This window comes from Neovison vison, chromosome 1, assembly GCF_020171115.1.
Source record: "Neovison vison isolate M4711 chromosome 1, ASM_NN_V1, whole genome shotgun sequence".
Classification (NCBI taxonomy): Eukaryota; Metazoa; Chordata; class Mammalia; order Carnivora; family Mustelidae; genus Neogale; species Neogale vison.
Genome location: NC_058091.1, coordinates 22661601 through 22675709, shown reverse-complemented (window position 1 = coordinate 22675709; position 14109 = coordinate 22661601). Strand labels below are relative to the sequence as shown.

At 46.6% G+C, this 14109-nt stretch overlaps 1 protein-coding gene and 1 long non-coding RNA gene across 10 annotated transcripts in view; one reads left to right on the top strand and one right to left on the bottom strand.

Annotated features, from left to right (window-relative positions):
• LOC122903892 overlaps positions 1 to 3594 on the top strand; it is a 9484-nt gene extending 5890 nt beyond the window's left edge. For both annotated transcript variants that reach the window (XR_006384105.1, XR_006384099.1), the window contains 2 exons: positions 1018 to 1088; positions 3516 to 3594. This is a non-coding gene — a long non-coding RNA (uncharacterized LOC122903892). The remainder of the gene's footprint in view (positions 1 to 1017; positions 1089 to 3515) is intronic.
• On the bottom strand, positions 2946 to 14109 carry ZBTB24 (zinc finger and BTB domain containing 24). 8 transcript variants are annotated; one of them, XM_044244444.1, is made up of 8 exons: positions 13987 to 14109; positions 13485 to 13664; positions 12329 to 13311; positions 9627 to 9794; positions 9105 to 9188; positions 8143 to 8226; positions 5579 to 5660; positions 2946 to 4574 (listed from the first exon to the last, which is right to left on the bottom strand). In XM_044244444.1, exons 2-8 carry the CDS (start codon positions 13505 to 13507, stop codon positions 3854 to 3856), a joined length of 2145 nt encoding a protein of 714 aa, XP_044100379.1. In that variant the 5' UTR covers positions 13508 to 13664; positions 13987 to 14109; the 3' UTR covers positions 2946 to 3853. The 8 variants fall into 8 exon arrangements, 6 of the variants coding, with proteins under 6 accessions (XP_044100379.1, XP_044100380.1, XP_044100382.1 ...); XM_044244445.1 differs by having other exon boundaries at positions 13485 to 13539; XM_044244448.1 differs by having other exon boundaries at positions 4537 to 4623.

Below are 14109 nucleotides of genomic sequence, written 5' to 3'. Positions count from 1 at the left end.
ACAGGGAGGAAAGGAGGTCAGGAGGCCTCAGAAGAAACCAACCCCTGCCAACAATTTGATCTTGGACTTTTAGCCTCCAGAACTGAGAAAATATGTTTCTGTTGCCTTAAACCACCCAGTCTGTAGTTTCTGTCATGGCAGCCCTCGCAAGCCAACAGACCAGTCATGACTGGGGGGGTCCCTGCCGTGACTTCCTTCCTTCCCTGCCGTGTAAGTCCTAGTTTGTGTGCCATGACACAGGAGAAAGTGGAGAAGCACAAAGATAAGATACAGACCTACCACACTTGGTTTCACTCCCGGCCGGTAGTAAAGACTCAGTAAGTGGCAGACGTTATTATCCAATTTATGAAAACCTAAACGTAAGCATCTGTAATGAGAAAATCACTATATTCTTCAGCATTATTTAACTAGTTGCTCACAACACTTAGAATCCCAGGAACCAACTGCATAAAATAGAGTAGAGGTAGAAAGTTTCAAGAAATAGATGTAGGGGTGCCTTGCTGGCTCAGTCAGTAGAGCATGTGACTCTCAACTTCAGGGTCATGAGTTCAAGCCCCCTGTCTGGCATGGTCCTTAAGTACTTAAAAAAAAAAAAGAAAAAAGCAGCAGATGCAATCAAATGAATAAATAACTCATTTTGATGGTGGGAGCGCCAGTCTTTCCAAGTCTAGCCCTCTACTAAGAGCCCTCTACCAAAGATTCATTTTTTTGAAAGTGAGAATGTGCATTTCAGTAACCCAAAGCATAATATTCTATATCCTATGAAGCGCACTTCGTATTTCTGCGTTTGTTAAAACAATTTAAAAAACTGTACAAGTTTAGTACAAAATAAGTTGTGAAACATTGAGCCGGCAATTTCTCAAACAATAGAAAACATTTTTATGTACATGACATTTACTTTGGGTACAGAGACATTGAACTTTAGAATTTGGGACTGCAGAGGGCAGAATGTGTATCTGGGACACAAAAGACAGGCTACATTTATAAAGCTCTCATTTCCTCCTCTCCCTTTGACAGCTGGTCAAACAAACCAGAACTCTGACAGAAGACACTTTTATGGCAGAGACCGGCTCTCAAGTTAGAAACAGGTACGCCTGTGTCATACACACAGAACCCACTAGCCACACATGTGGCTATCAAGAGCTCACAATGTGGCTGGTCTGACTGAGGAACTGGTGATGGGTTTTGTTTTGTTTTGTGTGCTCTGTTTTGTTTTTCAGTATTTTCTTTTAGTCATCTCTTTGCCCAATGTGGGTCTTGAACTCACGATCCTGAGATCAACAGTCACATGCTCTTCTGCCTGAGCTGGCCAGGTGCCCCAGGTTTTAATTTTAATATAAATTTAAACCAGTAATTACTTCAGTTACTGGGAAAAAATTAAGTATGTCTGCAAGTGTATGTGAATCTAGGTTTTCTTTTTTTCTTTTTTTTTTTTTTTAATTTTATTTATTTGACAGAGAGAGATCACAAGTAGGCAGAGAGGTAGGCAGAGAGAGAGAGAGGAGGAGGAAGCAGGCTCCCTGCCGAGCAGAGAGCCCGATGCGGGACTCGATCCCAGGACCCTGAGATCATGACCTGAGCCGAAGGCAGCAGCTTAACCCACTGAGCCACCCAGGCGCCCTGAATCTAGGTTTTCAATTGTAAATTGTATGAACTCTAAATACAGATCATCTAAGTCCAAAGAACATTAGCATCCAAATTGTGCACTAAGTGGAAAATATATGAAAAAATATAAAATATCTTATTAATATATTTTTATATTGATTACATGTTGAAATGACATTTGGCACATGTTGGATTAAATCATTTTATTCAAATTAATTTCACCTTATTTTTAATGCGGCTACTAGAAAATTTAAAATTACATGTGGCCCACATTCTATTTCTCCTAGTGCAGAGGTAGACTGTCACAAAGCTAGTTAAGCTTGACTTATGTGACCATATTTCCTGAATAATTCTCCAGCTCTCCAGACTGAGTAGCTAAAAATTCATTTATGTTAAGACCGTGTATCTCCAGCAGAAACCGGGGGCCAGTAAGCTTTGAAAAGCTAGCTAAAAACTTTGCATTTTAAGAATAAGGTTAAAGTACATAGTTTAAATGACTAAGAACCTGAAATAGCATTTAGGTCATAACTGTATTTGTAAAAATTTTATCTTGGGCTCCACTCGGGGGTGATTTAAACATTACTTTGGCTAATACATGTTAAGATACACATTTTAGAAATCTTGTGAATTATATATAATCCAATCTAATTTGGCAAATATGTGGGGAAAAAATGCTTTCATCTCCCCTCAAACCTGAAGAAATGTATTACCTTAACCTCTAAAAAAAACCTTCTTGATTCAGGTAGAAATCAAAGATGCCTAAAGCAAGAAAGTAACTGATCTCAAGATCCTGTTCATTTTAGGATAGATTAGCCCTACTCTCCACCAGCATTATGTTAACTTAGATGTACTAGTACCCATCCTCTTTTCTCCAAAATCTTCTATCAGTTGCCTTGAGAGAAAGCAATCGAAGTATTCAAAAAGTACACTGGGCTTGAAAACCTAACCCACACATAATTTCAACTTTTGACAATTAAATTTAAAATCCTACCACAGTTATAGACAGGTTACTAAGGCTCTGAGGTTCAGATTAATTTTAAGATTAGGTGATGATATTTACTTTTTTTTTTTTATTTCATCACAAGTAGATGGAGAGGCAGGCAGAGAGAGAGAGGGAAGCAGGCTCCCTGCTGAGCAGAGAGCCCGATGCGAGACTCGATCCCAGGACCCTGAGATCATGACCTGAGCCGAAGGCAGCGGCTTAACCCACTGAGCCACCCAGGCGCCCCGATATTTACTTTTTAAAATGAGATGTCCATTTTGTGAGACTTAACCTACTTGGCAATAAAAATAGATTATAAGGTCCCATCTCCAGAAAGTTATCAGACACAATGCACAGATCACTTTCAGGATCAATTAGAATTCCGTAGAGTATATTTGACACTTAAATTATATTGAATAAAATCTTATATTCCAGGATAATGGAGTCTTAACTTTATCAAACAAGTATCACTGCTGACAAAAATTCAGAATTTATGGGCTGAATGTCTTGATCCAGTTTCATTAGACTTTTAAATTAAAATTTCAATAACCTTTTAAAAAATATGTAAATCCAAAAAAACAAATCCATGTTTCTCAGAAAAGCTGAGTTAAAGTTTTTAAAATAATCCTGTACTTTTTTGACTTTATTATATTCATTTTGAGTTACAACAGACTTTCAGTTTCTATGCCTTTGAATCTCCCTTAAATATGACACAAGAACCCACTGTACCACACAGAGATTAAATGTTGACAGTGACGCTGTCTTAGGGAATTAGAAGATAGTAGAAGCACAGATTCTCCGGCATTGTCATCTGTCGCATTCAGCCCTGACTTACGTTAGAGAAGCAACTGTGTTGCCTACGAGAAATAAAGAAGTGGAACAAACCATTCTACCGCATTCAACCAGTACTGGGCTTCCTTTGTTCTAGAAAAGCTAACTGGAAAGGTCAGCAAGACCATATAACCTGTGGCCGTGGACATTCAAGACTTCGAGTCTAATTCAGTGCCCCCAAATCAAAATTACCCACGACTTTCAGAGATGTCGAGGAAAATGAAGACCGTTCATCAACATCGAAGGCTAAATCCAGATGAGGACAGCACACAAGACACGAAACGCACATCTCGGGGCCTGGGTGGAAAGCAGGAGGACCGTCAGCGAGCGGTCCCAGGACCCGAAGGCTGCGTTCGGAGCGGTTCAGAAAGCCTGCCGTCCTTGGACCGAGGTCCACGGAAGAGGTCCACGGACCGAAGGCGCATCCAGGTGAGGTCAGCTTCGGTCCGGGCTCGGCGGGGCGGGCGGGGGCACGTGGGCAGCGGGCACGTGGGCGGTGGGCGGGGCCGGCGTCAGCGGCAGGGGCAGGTGCGGTGCGGGGTCCGGCGCACCTGCCAAGGGCAGCTCCGCGGTCTGCCCCCGCTGGGCGTGCAGATGCTCCAGGGTTTCCTTGGAGAGCGTGATTACGTGCACCGGCTCGGTCTGCGCGGGCTCCAGCGGGCTCTCGATCACGCTGAGGCCCTGCATGTGCTCCGTGGGCTCCTGCGGGGCGGAGAGAAGGAAGTTCTGCAGCGGCTGCGGTGGCTGCGTGAGCAGGGCCAGGTCGGCAGCCTGCTCGGCCGCCAAGTTCGGAGAGCCCTCCGCGGCGACGATGCTGATTCCCTGGCTGGGGCCCGGCATGAAGTTGATGTTGTGTACAGAATTGGTGACGAGAAGCTGGATCTCCTGCTCTCCGGAGGCCGCGAGCTGATACGGCTGCAGCTGGAGAATATTCCTGACCTCCTCGGTGTTAGGACCGCTGGGGGCATCTGACGCGGGCTTCTCTTTGCTGTGGACTTTCAAGTGAGCCTTCAGGTTGTCCAAGCGCGCGAACTGCAGGTTACACTCCGGGCAGGAGAAAGGCTTTTTGCCCGTGTGCAGAATGCAGTGTCTCCTCTTGGCACTGGAGTCCGAGAAGGACTTGCCACATATGCCACAGGAGTAGGGCTTCTCTCCTCTACAAAAAATACACATCGGACTTTAAGAACAGCTCTGTCTATTACTTCCTGAAGGAGAAGAAGTCAAGAGTAGAGGAAAAGTAACTCAACCGGGAGACAGAAGTCCTGAGTTCTACTAACTCAAGCAGTCACAGCAAGTCACCGCTTTTCAGGGTTTTCCGTTTCTAACCCTAAAGGGAAAAGGCGGGGATGCTGAGAAAGGTTGGTGGATAGGGCTGGGCTACATGTGATAACATTTTATGATTCTATAGTCCGTATTTTAAATAAGAAAGCAAATATTTATATATTAAACATAAAGTTCCTTTTTGTTTTGTTTTCATCTTCATGGCCAACTTTTAGATTCTTGCGGCCAAATTTAAGTACATGGGGTTGACTTCAATATTGAAAACTTGAGTAGGGGGCCTGGGTGGCTCAGTCAGTTAAGCTTCCCACTCTCGATTCCCACTCAGGTCATGATCTCAGGGTTGTGAGATCGAGCCCTGAATTGGGGCTCCTTGCTGAGTGTGAAGCCTGCTTTAGATTCTCTCTCCCTCTGCCCCTCTCCTCCCCCTACCCCCAGATCCTTCCCTCCCTCTCTCTCAAAAAAAAAAAAAATCCAAGTTGAGTAACCCTTAATTACATGTCTTAGAAGAACTACTGAATCCAATCTGGAAGTTGTGCGAACAAAAACATTTATTCAGAAAACATTTTTTTTTCCTCCTGCTGCCCACCCCCTGAATATTTTTAACTGAAGATTTAAGCTTTGGATCAGCCCCCAGCACAAAATAAAAATTCAAGAAATGAAATCAGTAATGCAAACTTTTGCTGGCCAGAACCAGCTTTCCTGATTTCTGCCCAGTGACGAATTGCTTTACTGGAAAGATAAAATACAGTAAACTACACAGAAAGTTCTACCCGTGTAATAATTTGGGGAAAAAGATTGTTTAAGTAACATATGTCATCCAACTGAACACCAGGGTTCACTGAGGATTCCCATATAAGAAAAATATCTGTAAAACTTTACCTATGGATTCTGATGTGGGTCTGAAGAGAACTCTTTGCTGTGAAAGATTTGCCACAGATTTCACAAGTAAATGGCTTCTCACCTAAAAAAGGGACAGCATTTAGAAATAGAAATATACACCCAACATAGAGCAAAAAGCAATAATCACACATTTTCAAAATATTAAAAGGAAAAAAAAAGGCACTACCACTACCACTAGATTCCTTGATGAGCATGAGTGAATGAAGCCCTTACCAGGCACCTATTGTGTACCTAAGTACTGGGTGCTAAGTGCTAAAAGGATACAGAGAAAGTGTAAGATAGGGTTCCTTCCCTTAAAACCAGAGACGAGGAGGAACATGATTATACACGGGACACGAGAGAACACACTACATTTACTCCCTTACAGTCCACCCTGAGATAACTCACAACTCTCATACCGGACCTTCCCGGGAATACCAGCGCACAGGGGTGACTTGCACATCATTCACATTTATGTCTGCCCTGCAACGTACCCAGAGTCTGACCACTTCTCACCACCTTCACTAGCACCCCCGTCTCTCTGCAGCAGCCCAACGGGTCTGCCCACTTCTGTCCCAGCTTCCCTGCTGTCCACAGTAAATGTGGCGACCACAGTGACCCTGCAGGCAGTCTGATCATTTCACACCTCTGCTGCAAACACTCCAAGGCCCCTGTTCCCATCTGGAGATAAAAACTAAAGCCCTAAGCCTACAAGGAAGGCATCACGTATCTGTCTGCCCAGCCCCGGTCCTTGCCCTAAGCTTTTCTAACCTCACCAGCCACTCTCCCTTTGCTCACTGCTCAGCCTCCCAGGCCCTATGGAGAGTCACCAGACACCCCACCCCGAGCAAGCCCCATGCAGGGCTCCTGCACCCAGCACATGTCACCTAGGGGATTCCCACTGTGGTTCACCATCTGTATTGACTTCAAGTCTCTGCTCAAATGTCACTTTTCCAGCATGGAGGCCTCACCACCACCAAAAGCAGTGTCCTCCCCTCCCACCTCCGGAGCCAACAGTCTTTAGTCCCCTTCTCCAGGCTTTGAACCTGCTGTTCCCTCTGCATGGGATGCTCTTCCCCTGCACAGCCGCAATGGCTGTCTCCCTCCCCAGAGCATTCAGATCTATATCCAAGGTGTCCCCTCATCAGTGAGGCCTTCTCAGACACGGAGAGGGGCAGCGCCGCTTCCCACATCCTAACCCCCTTCCTGAGCATTTAGTTCTCCATGGCCTCGGGCCCCACCTAACATGCTAAGTAGTCATAGTCCTTTGTAGTCCCTGGCCTGCAGCGGGGGCTCCGGCCATCTTACTCACCACCGCTGCAGCCTCAGCACCCAGACAGAGCGGTGCCTGGGACCCAGGAGCTGTTCTGTGGGTGAATTAAATGTCACAAAACCCATTAATGATAACATCCGCAGAAAGATTCTAGAGAGATCCCTTTTCATAGAACTCCCACCCTATGAGCCACTTATTTTAAGAAAACAAATTACGTTTAAGGAAAAGAACTTGTGTTTATTAAAAAAATGTCCAAAGCAGTATAAGTTAATCTGATACATAATTTTAGGAAACAATTTAAGTGAATCATTAAAGAGCCAAACTGTAAGAGGGAGCTTTTCTTAGAAGATCTAACAGGTTCATTTGTAAGATGTGCTCCTTACCAAAAGGTCTAAAAGACCTGCTCTTTTCCTTTGCTTTTTTTTTTTTTTTTTTAAGATTTTATTTATTTATTTGACAGAGAGAGAGACACACACACAGCAAGAGAAGGAACACAAGCAGGGGGAGAGGGAGAAGCAGACTCCTGCTGAGCAGGGAGCCCGACATGGGGCTCTATCCCAGAATCCTGGGATCAGGGCCTAAGCTAAAGCCAGACACTTAACTACTGAGCCACCCAGGCACCCCTCTTTGCTGTTCTTAAATGAAAGAACTTGACCTGCCTCCTCTTTATCCCTGAAGCTGATTTTTCTAGAGGTGGCAATGCTTAAGTTTTAAGTATGGGTTTTGGGGAACAAGTGCGAAAACCCTTGGTGCCTATGCTACCTTTGTGTTTGTTTTGTTTTACTTTCTCTTCTTAAAAAAATTATCTCAGTAATCTTCAGCACTGAAGTACACTCTCAGTGTACTTCACTGAGAACCAGAGAACAGAACTAGACTCAGACTTGTACTATTTTGTGGAATTAAATGGATTTTCTTTTCTTTTCTTTTTTTTTTTAAGTATGCTCCACAGCCAGCGTGAGGCCCAAAGCGGGACATGAACTCACGACCCTGAGATCAAGACCTGAGCTGAGATTAAGAGTCAGACGCTCAACCGACTGAGCCACCCTGGCGCCCCTCAAATGAATTTTCATACAGGAATAGTGCTCAGTAAGCCATCTCTGTGTTGCTAAGAAATAGGGTCGGGCTCTCCCCACAGAATGGTGTTGACAGCCTTCTGCCTTGGGCTTTTAAATGATCATCTAAAATTCCCACCCAATTTGTGATAAATGGAGCCTGAGGAGGGGATTCCTTCTCACCCCTCTGCAAACGTGACATATACCAGAAAGGAAGGCCGAGATGGGAATTTTATTACCTGTGTGTGTTCGTAGATGTTTCTTTAGCTGAGACACGTCCATGAACTTGCGATGGCAGTGGTTGCATTCCGGTAATGAGTGGCCTTGTCGCAACAATAAAAAAAGTGTCAGTGCATGTATGCGCTCTCTCCCTGCATTTCTTCAGTGATTTGTGTTAAAGCACTGCCCTGAAAAATAATCACTTTAAATATGGCACCTTAATTAAAACAACAATTTTTTTTATTAATTTGGGGACAGGTAATATTTTCCTATGCATTGCAACTCACTGCTTCCCCAGGAGAGCTGGGCCCCTTCCAAGCTCCCTAAAAGTAATTTTCTTTTCCCCCGAAGCAGGGGTGTGACTGTGGCCAACTGACTCCAGTGTCACTCCCAACCCCTCATTTATTTCTTATCAGTTGGCAGGGGAGAAGCAGCTAGGTGGGGGAAGCCTGAACTGACAGCTATAAGGTGGGGATATTTCTGTCTAACCACCATTAGTAACCCATCAACTGGTGCCCTCTTAGTCAACTGGCACCTTTTTAAAAAAAAGTTTATTTTATTTATTTGACAGAGAGAGAGATCGAGATCACAAGTAGGAAGAGATGCAGGCGGGTGGGGAGGTGGGGGAAGCAGACTCCCCGCTGAGCAGAGAGCCCAATGCGGGGCTCGATCTCAGGACCCTGAGATCATGACCTGAGCTGAAGGCAGAGGCTTAACCCACTGAGCCACCCAGGTGCCCTTCAACTGGCACTTTTGAAAGAGATCAATCCTGTAGGGTTTCTGTGTATGGCACCAAACTGTAGTATAAAATTAAATATAAATTACAGGGTAACGGACAATTACACAAGCACCTCTAATCCACATTGCTTTTTAAGATTCTTTCCCTAAATACTATTATCGTCCACAGTAGGACCCTACTATTTCAGAAGTAATTTGTATTTATGTTTCTCCCCCACCAAATTTTTCCCTCCCTTTACTGTACCTGTATGAACTCGGTAATGGCTCTTTAGTTGCCTTTTCTGGCTGAAATATTTTCCACACTGATCACAGGTGAAAGACTTCTGTCCTGCCAAAGAAAAAACAAGACACTAAAACCCGCAAAAACTATAAAGCAATAACACGGTAGGCCCAGGTCCCCATTTTCCATGAATGATACAAGTGACTTGCCTACGTACCCAAATGCCCTCGGAGTCAAAGCACAGAATCAAAAATGTGCAAAGGTATGTGAGGCAGTAGGGAGTGGTGGGGACTAGGGCAGAACTGGAGAATTCAAGTTTCCCCAAGTCACCCAAGTAAAAAATTCCTAAGCTCTGGGAGTTAACCAAAACGTGTACATTGAGCTCCCAGCAGCCGTTTTATAAGCTCTAGGTTAAGCCAGAACACTGTGCACAGCTCTAAACTATGGCGGGAGATGTCACCAGGCAGAGAAAAGACCACCGTGACCACGGGAACGCCCAGCCCAGGACCCCGACGGCAGGTGGCCCTCCGGTGCGAGCCCAGCTACCTGAATGCAGGCTCATGTGCTCCAGCAGCGAGTGCTTTGTGGTGAGAGCCTTGCCGCACACGGTGCAGGTGTAGGGCCGCTCGCCTGTGTGCATCCGGGTGTGCACCTGCAGGGAGTGCTTCTGGGCAAAGCCTTTTCCACACTCATTACACTTGAAAGGTCGTTCCCCTGGAATGAGAGCCCCAGAAGTGCAGGGTGAGCAAGAACATGCACATCTTGGTTTCCACCTAAATTAAAACAACAGAGGGATTTCTCTTCACTGGCACATCTCCCAAAGGCCCAGAACGGGAGAGAAAACCTCAGTAATAAAGTCTGGCAAGCCGGAACAGATGAGTCTGATGCCAGCAGTGAGGACCGCTGAGATACAACCCAAGAAAGAGCCTCCACAATGCCCAGGAATTGGTGGCATTTGTCATCTCTGAGAAAGGGGGTAAGGAGGGGGATATATGACAGTCTGTGCCAAAGGCACTGAGACCCCCCGACAAGGCCCAAGGATCCAGAATACCAGCCCACTCCCCAATAAAGGATGTGGGCTGTTCTCTGAAGACGATAAAAGCCTCTGGACTCAGGGTCTCCAGGTACAGTGGAGTGGGACTGCCCCAGGGACAGCAAGTCCAAGTTTACATTTGGGGTGATGAGACTCTGCCCAGCCTCCCCTGCTCCTGCTCTAGTCACTGGCAGCCAGGCCCAGAGCCTCCGGTGGGAGGGCAGAACATCTCCGGGAACGTGGTGGGCCAGGGTAAGAGGGCTGCAGCTGTGATGCCAGGTGTGGGGGATGGGGTGGGGGTCCAGCCACGCCACACCCAGTGACGTCACTGGCCACAGGCCTGCTCCACACCCACGTGGTGGCCAGCAGCTTGCAGTCAACAATTCCAACACAGGATTAAATGTGATTTTTCAAAACATCACCATTCAAGGAAGGCCTTCTAGTAGCTGAAACAGATACCAAATCACCTAAGAAAAAAAGGCAACTTGTGGAAAACAGAGGCTGCCCAAGGGAAAGTTAGGGACTGACAAACAAGCGACTGCTGTCATTAACATGCTCACAGAGCGAAGATACTACACTGGGAACCAAAAAAAAAAAAAGGGAATTTATAGAGAATTAAAAAAAGGCTCCTAGAAGTAAAACAGTGTAGAAACAAAACTCTTAAGAGTTGAAAGATAAAAGGGAAATTCCCTAGAATGTAAAGCTGAAAGTGATGGGAATTAAGAGGTTACTTGAGAGGGTGGGTCCAGAGGTTCAACATCCAAATTCCAGGGAATTCTAGAAAGAGAGAGCACAGAAAACCGATGGGAGATATTATCCGTGAAATAATCCCAGAAAATGTTTCTGGAACTGAAAGATGGGAGTTTCCAAACTGTATGGATCTACTGGTAGCCACTGAAATGGGTTGAACACAGACCCAGGCAAGAGTGAGTCACTGCAAAATGTAAGAAGACTAGGAATAAGAGGGAAGATCCAAGTGCTGTTTCCCTTAACAAATATTACAGAACTATTCACCTCTCTACACTATCCTCTATTACAGCGCAACAAATATTTCCCAAGAGCCAGAATTCAGGGTTCTCAATTCATTTTTCAAAAACACCAAGGCCCCAATCAAACCAGGAGCTCTGGGGGCTGGCGCTCAGTCATGGGAAGTTTTAGATGCTCCCTAGGTGATTCTACTGTGTGGTCTGGTTGAGAACCACACGGCCAGCTCTGCTAGAGGAGAAGAGACTTAACTAGCTCTAGTCCCTAGACTGAAGTTTACAATTAGGTTGAGGGGTATTTAGCTGGTTAACTACAACCTGACCCAAAGCAGAGTGAGTTAAGTAAGGGAGAGCTCAGAGAGAGAAAGGGATTTCTGCCTAGGGCTGCACTGTCCAACATGGTGCCAGTTAATTAAAATAAAAAACTCAGTTCCTCAGTCACATTCACCACAAGTCAAGTGCTCAAAATCACACATGGCTGGCGAGCACCATATTGGATGGCGCACCGAACATTTCTGTCCTCACAAACGGGTCTACTGGCCAGTGCTGGGCCAGGACCGAAGAGAAGACATTTACAGCTAGATGACTGAATGAGAAAGTTGTCCCCACAGACCTGGGCAAAAGGATAGCTATAGCAGTCAAGATGAAGAATGTTTACAAATCAGGGACGCCTGGGTGGCTCAGTTGGTTAAGCAGCTGCCTTCGGCTCAGGTCATGATCCCAGCGTCCTGGGATCAAGTCCCACATCAGGCTCCTTGCTCAGCGAGGAGCCTGCTTCTCCCTCTGCCTCTGCTGCCACTCTGCCTGCCTGTGCTCACTCTCTTTCTCTCTCTCTGGCAAATAAATAAATAAATAAAATCTTAAAAAAAAAAAAAAAGAATGTTTACAAATCAGAAAGCCAAGTAAATCTGGCTAGAGTATGACATCCGGGTATTAAAGCCTTGAACCAATGACGCCAAGTAAAAACAGGGTTCTGCCATCAGGCTACCTGGGTTCAAATCCCAGCTCTGTCACTAAATAGCTGACCTGGGCAAATTATTTCTGGGACTTGGTCTCTTCGTCTGTCCAATGGAGATAACATTATTTCACAGGCCTGTTGTGAGAACTAGCTGCAGTACCATATACATAAAGATCTTATTATAAGGCCCATCACCGGAAGTTGCACAATCAACGAATGCTATCACCATCATCCCTCCAAAACGCGCTCCACTAAGCTGCGAAAGGACAATTACCCGTGTGGCTCCTCTGGTGGACTGCCAAAAAGTGATTGTACTTAAACACTTTGCCACAGTCCTTACAACAGGCCTCAGGGCCCCCCGGGCGCCTTCTCCTTCCACAGACCCTTTTGGCTGAACTCTGCTCGTCTTCATCCCCGCCAAGTTTGTAATCTTTAAGCTTGACGGACCTCTGAATCCTCCGCTTGCTGTACCGACTCTTGCTGTCCTGCCCATCCTGGGTCTTGGGATCACAGTTCTCGTCTTTCTCAGCAGGCATTTCCTCCCCTCTGCCTGGCTCACAGGCAGGCTCGGGCTCTTCCAGATCTTTCACCGGAATCTGTTCATTCAGTGTGCCACCATCTGCCTCTTTCACCACAAAGTTGTGTCTATTTTGAACTGAATTGTTTACTCTCAGCTGTATTTCTTCCTCGGCAGCCAGTTGTGATTTCCCCTCCTGCCCACTGTTGACTTTTCTCGGTCTCCCCCGCTTCCGTTTCGGAGGACCATTTTTCTTATTAGAAATCACCACCACCGGAGCACCAACGGTGTTCAGAGGCGTTGGCTTTGGGGAGCTGTGATTATTCTGAAAATCTGTGTAAGCCTTTACCAGGTCATAGACCTTTAAGAACTGAGCAGTGGCCAGAATTTGTTCTGTGCTTTTCTCACTGGCCTGGAGACAACCCGTGTAGATGAACTCCAGCAGGATACCAAATATGTCGGCAACCATGCCTTCCAGCATGTAAATGGACTGGCCGATCTCCCCCTCTTCAGCAAACATCATTGAGAAGTATTCACTACTGGCCGCGAGTAAGGCTTTGTGAGCCCGGAAATGCACATTCTCCACGATTAACGTGATGTCACAGAGAAAGCCTTTCTTCCGCTGATCCTCAAAACTGGCCAGAACAGTGTCGCTGTGAGTGTCTGAGTGTACCACGAGCTGCCCAGAAGGCTCTGATGACGTTTCTGCCATTTTCTGTAGAGGCCAAGAAGCGTGAAGCCTGAAATAAGAAAATAATGATTAAAAAGGAGGACTCATCTTCTACACAGATTAAACCTGGCCCAAGCGAACCTACAATTCACGTCACACGGTTAAATGAATTTGACCATTTACCACTTTCAGGAGTAGACTTACAAACTGAGACCCCGATTCTCATCCCTGTCATACCGTTACCTAGCTAGGTGACTTTCCAACATCCACGCTACTTCTCCGGGGTCTGTTTTCTCCTCTGTAAAATTAAGGAATGGGAATCAACCATCTTGAAAGTCCTTTCCCAGCACTAACTTTCCACAGTTGCACAGATTAGAGTGGGAACTACAATGTCTCGATTTCACGCATTTTTAACCATTTTGCCTGTGAAAACATAGAAAAGAGGCAAAGAAAACGTACACGAATCTGGAGATAGTTGCAACTGAGTAAAAACCGAAGGCGCATCGGGCCTCCCTCGGGAAGGGGGTGGCACGATCGCCCAGACTGGCCTCCAGGCAGAGCCCGAACTGGCGGGAGGCGATTCTCCCCCACCCCCACCCCCACCCACCCCCACCCCGGCCCCGCGGGGCTGGGCCCCCACCACGGCCTGGGCCCCCTCGGGCGGGACAGGGGAGCGCAGGGCTGGGGAGCGCCCGACACGGCCGCGATCCCGCGCCCACGGTTGGCGGGTCCGGGGCAGACCTACCTCTCGGGGCGCCCGGCCCACCCTGCAGCCTGGCGGGAGCACTCCCGCCGGGGCCGCCCTGGCGCCCCGCTCCGCAGAACCGGCCGCCGGGGTTCCTGCGCCCCCCGGACTGGGGCCCCCGCG

Excerpts from the sequence above, each read along its gene's own strand:
- ZBTB24 (XM_044244444.1), bottom strand. The coding sequence starts at position 13,507 with ATGTTGGAAAGTCACCTAGCTAG. Across the intron at positions 13,312-13,484 it reads TTGGAAAGTCACCTAGCTAG|GCTTCACGCTTCTTGGCCTC; the intron begins GTAACGGTATGA and ends TTCTTATTTCAG. Across the intron at positions 8,227-9,104 it reads CCATTACCGAGTTCATACAG|GCCACTCATTACCGGAATGC; the intron begins GTACAGTAAAGG and ends TGTTGCGACAAG.